This window comes from Chiloscyllium plagiosum, unplaced genomic scaffold (assembly GCF_037043375.1).
Source record: "Chiloscyllium plagiosum isolate Xiang-an unplaced genomic scaffold, Cpla_swu_hap1 HiC_scaffold_13, whole genome shotgun sequence".
Taxonomy (NCBI): Eukaryota; Metazoa; Chordata; class Chondrichthyes; order Orectolobiformes; family Hemiscylliidae; genus Chiloscyllium; species Chiloscyllium plagiosum.
This window is the reverse complement of record NW_028270151.1, coordinates 82,454,587-82,458,923: the sequence shown is the minus strand read 5'-3', so window position 1 is coordinate 82,458,923 and position 4,337 is coordinate 82,454,587. Positions and strand designations below refer to the sequence as shown.

The 4,337-nt window shown below is 47.5% G+C and overlaps 1 protein-coding gene across 1 annotated transcript; it reads left to right on the top strand.

The window, feature by feature from the left end:
* The first annotated feature begins 1,627 nt into the window (after window positions 1-1,627).
* On the top strand, window positions 1,628-4,126 carry sox14 (SRY-box transcription factor 14). Its single transcript, XM_043702899.2, has one exon. The coding sequence runs from the start codon at window positions 2,189-2,191 to the stop codon at window positions 2,906-2,908; it is 720 nt and encodes a 239-aa protein (XP_043558834.1). The 5' UTR covers window positions 1,628-2,188; the 3' UTR covers window positions 2,909-4,126.
* The last annotated feature ends 211 nt before the right edge of the window (window positions 4,127-4,337 follow it).

The following is a 4,337-nucleotide window of genomic DNA, read 5'->3' as shown; positions in this document are numbered from 1 at the left end:
GGGGGGAGAAAGTGACCGTTGGAGAGAGAAAGTGTGTCATCACAAAGGCGAGAGAAATTGATCACAGGAAACAGGAATTGATCAGAGAGGGAGAGAAATCATTCAGGAGTGGGAGAGAAAGTGACCAGTGGAGGGAGAAAGTGATCACAGGGAACAGAAATCGATCACAGGGAGAGTAATTGATCACACGGAGCAGAGAAATGTGATCACAGGGTGAATGGGGATAAGGAAGCGATCACGAAGTGGGCGGGGGTCGGATGAGGGCAGAAAGCTAGCACTGGGGTTTATCGTTCGGATTTAGCGGCGGCTGAGGGGGTCGAGAGAGCGGCGCGATGCAGTCTGCTGGCGGCTTCCCTGAGCGGGCCGGGAGACAGGTGCTGGAACTACCAAGCCCCACACACACACACAGGTCTCTGGGGAGAAACACGGACAATTGTCTCCATTTCAGAAAGCCTCCCCTCGGGGCAACTCGGCATTTCCCAGGCAATTATGTATTAAATGGTGCATGATAGCTGATTTAATTTGGATTTGCGAGGTTTTCTGTTCGCCCCCCCCCCCCCCCCCCGCAATCTTTTGCTAACGACGAAAAGGGAAGGAGAGCTCTTCGTTGTGTGTTACCTGGGGCGGCTCAGAAATGTCAGGATTTTCTGCCACAATGCTGGTCTCTCAGCTTTTCTTTTCCGAGGCAGGGTACGTTAGAAGCAGAGTTATATCAATGATCCCGGGCGCAAGGCAATTGAACCTAACCGTTCGATTGGTATAGTTTTAATCTTAAATTGTAGACTTCTAAGCATTTGCAATGCTGAACTATTAAAACTTAGAAACAAAGGCATCCGACTTGACTCGTCACCGTCTGTAAAAATGTGTTACAGCACAAAATACAATATTATTGGAAAAGGGTTATGCCTTGAAACCGCAAAGTCGTTATTTGTTATTTGCAATTGATGATTAACGACTGTGATGAGCGATGTTTAAAACTAATTTACCTAACCCTGTGAATCAGCGGCTGAGGAACAGAATGTACTAGGAGGCCCGTGATCTCCTTCAAATGAGACTGGGGCTAAGATTTACCTCCTGCCGGGTACAGTCCCCACACAACCCCGCGGCGAATAAAAGGGGCAAAATAAAGTCCAGTCACTTTCTCCATTGTTAGCTGTCTCATTCTCGGAGAGAGAGAAAAAAGTCAGTGGAACACATTTAATTCTTCAAATAAACCAAAAGAAAATGCACTTCATATTTGCCAGTAATAAAACTCAGTTTATATTATCATTTCAAACTGTGTGCGTGCGTGTGTGTGTCTATCTGTCTGTCTGTGTGCTTGTGTGTGTGTCTGTGTGTGTGTACATGTGTGTATCTGTGTCCGGCTGTGTGTGTGTGTCTGTGAGTGTGTGTGTACGTGTTTGTATGTGTGTGTGTGTTTTAACAAATGATGTAAAGGACGAGAATTATTCTCTCGTTAATCGTCCTCTTTTCTCGGACAATAGTTCCTATCTTTTTTTTGACTCTCCTTTGAGTACTATTCTCTGTCTCTCTGCCTGTCTCTCTCTCTCTATTGGATGCCCAGGGAGATTGGTGAACGCCTTGTGATTATGTCATTTTGCGTGCGGACTGCGAGCGCACTTCACAAACCCAACATCAGCAGCTTTGAACTTCGCCGCTCTCGGCCTGACAATTCACTAGTTTGGGCGCTTCATTTTCCGTCCAGGTGCCGTGACTCACTGGGCACCTTCGAGGGAGCAGCACGGAGGGAGAGAAGGAGAGAGAGAGAGAGAACGAAATGAACAAATCTGAGTGTAACAAGAGTTAGTGAGTCAAACATCGAAGTTCACTGACGAACTCAGACCTTTTGCGATCTCCGAATCAGCGTGGCTTTGAAAAGAACCAGCCAAACAAGGAAGAAGATACCTTTGTTCCATCACGGGGCCACTGCAATGATTTGTTGAAGACTTTTGTGATTTTTATGTGTCTATAGACACCTATTTTGGGCCTCGCTTCCTTTCTGACAGGTGAGAGCTGGTCTGTCGCTTTGAATTCGGGACTGCTCACTTTCCAAAAACAAAACAGCCCCCCTCCGCCTCACCGGCACCCCCTTCCTCTATTGCCCCCTCCCTCCCTTAACCCCCCCCCCTTCCCCCCCACCCCCTGACCCCTTCCACCCCACCCCCCCACCTCCCCCCTAAACGCCAGCATGTCCAAACCAGCCGACCACATTAAGAGGCCGATGAACGCGTTCATGGTCTGGTCCCGAGGCCAGAGGAGAAAGATGGCCCAGGACAATCCGAAAATGCACAACTCGGAGATCAGCAAGAGGCTGGGGGCCGAGTGGAAGCTACTCTCCGAGGCGGAGAAGCGACCGTACATCGACGAAGCCAAGAGGCTCAGGGCTCAGCACATGAAGGAGCACCCAGATTACAAGTACCGGCCCCGGCGCAAGCCCAAGAACTTGCTGAAGAAGGACAGGTACGTCTTCCCGCTGCCTTACCTGGGCGACGGCGACCACCTGAAAGCCGCGGGACTCTCCATGTCCGCCGCCGACTCGCTCCTGGGCGCCTCGGACAAAGCCAGAACCTTCCTGCCGCCCACCTCGGCGCCTTACTCGCTGCTCGACCCCAGCCAGTTCGGTTCCAGCGCCATCCAGAAGATGACAGACGTCCCTCACAGCCTGGCCACCACCTTGCCCTACGCGTCCAGCCTGGGTTACCAAAGCGGAGCGTTCGGGAGCTTGAGCTGTCCTAGTCAGCACACGCACACCCACCCCTCGCCGACCAACCCCGGCTACGTGGTCCCCTGTAACTGTACCGCCTGGTCCGCCTCCACTTTGCAACCTCCCGTGGCTTACATACTCTTCCCAGGAATGACCAAAGGCGGCATTGACCCTTATACCTCGGCGCATGCAGCTGCCATATAAAACCTGCAGCAAAACAAGCGATTAGATAGACGCACATAACACACGACAGAGCAAAAAACGAACAAACAAAACACACACCTAAAAAGACTTATCTTGCGAACTGGAATTTTACATTGCATGTACAACACAAACACAATCAGAAGAAGAAGAAATATATTATATATATATGTATATGTGTACAAAGAGACATTCGAAACACCGAGGCTGGAAGGGGAGACCGCCGGAACAGTAAATTGCTCAGATCTGGGACTGAATTGTTTCAGAGAATAAACAAAACAGGACATGATTTCCCCTGGTTCCGGGCGTACTTGCAATGTGCACAGCCGAGAGAAAGGCTCCGGTCTTTTAAAACAAAAGCAAGCGCGAACAAACCTGCTTTTGGTGTGATACCTGACATTGCATGTACAGCGAACGCTCCTACAAAACGGAACTTTTTTTTTTCTCCCCATTTTGTCTTATAAGTCTGACTGCGGACTCTAAAGTAAGGCAACTTTGCGACTGGATTCTGAATCCTGCCTGGGCACCCGCGCGACTTAACGGCGGATGAGCGACTGTGTTGAATTGTAGATGTTTCTGTTCGAAACAGCTGCCACTTTTTTGTGAAAAAAGTAGCAGTGCCGGTTTTATTTATTATCATGTATAGTGGACTATAATACCACGTGTTTTTTTTGGGTTTAGAACTGAATTATTTCAACGTCTTCATATTTCCTTTTGCACATCCGAAATGAGACTTGTGTTAAAACGTTGCCACTTAGTAATAAGTAAACTGTCTGCCAATTTCTACAGGAATTGAAATCCCTTTTTAACCATGTTATTGGAAGTGAGGACAGACTTGCCTTATTAAAGGTAGCTCTCACATTTTTTTTTCATTTCTCGGGGGGGGGGGGGGGGGTGATGCCAGTCCTATCCCCTCTCTCCAACTCCCCAGTCACCCGGTTTTTAATTTTCGACCGAATTTGAGACGTGAAATCGCTACTTCTAGCTATTCTGTTCAGAAATGCAGATTTAAATATGTTTCAAAGGGGGAAAAAAATGATGTCTCGAAAACAAGTTGTATTCAGAAGGATTTTACCTCGTACTCTGTTCAATTGTTGAACAAAGGTCATGTTTTAAATAAAGACAAGATGTCTACACACACAAAACAAAAGTCTATACGCCGAATTTTTATTGACAACGGCGTACGTTTTGAATCACAATAAACATTTCGCCAGAACTGGCTGAGAGGAGTCAGTGTGATTCGAATTAGCAAGAAAAATGTTACCTTCACGAGCCATTCAGTGAAACTGTTATATTTCGTGATAATTTGTAAAAGCGTTTTTTAAAAAGCCAACTGCGAGATTTGTAGGATTTGGAAGTGATTAGCGGAGAAACTGACTTTCTCCCAAACACAGCCATCCAAACTGATACATTTCTGAATTGATTCCTTGAT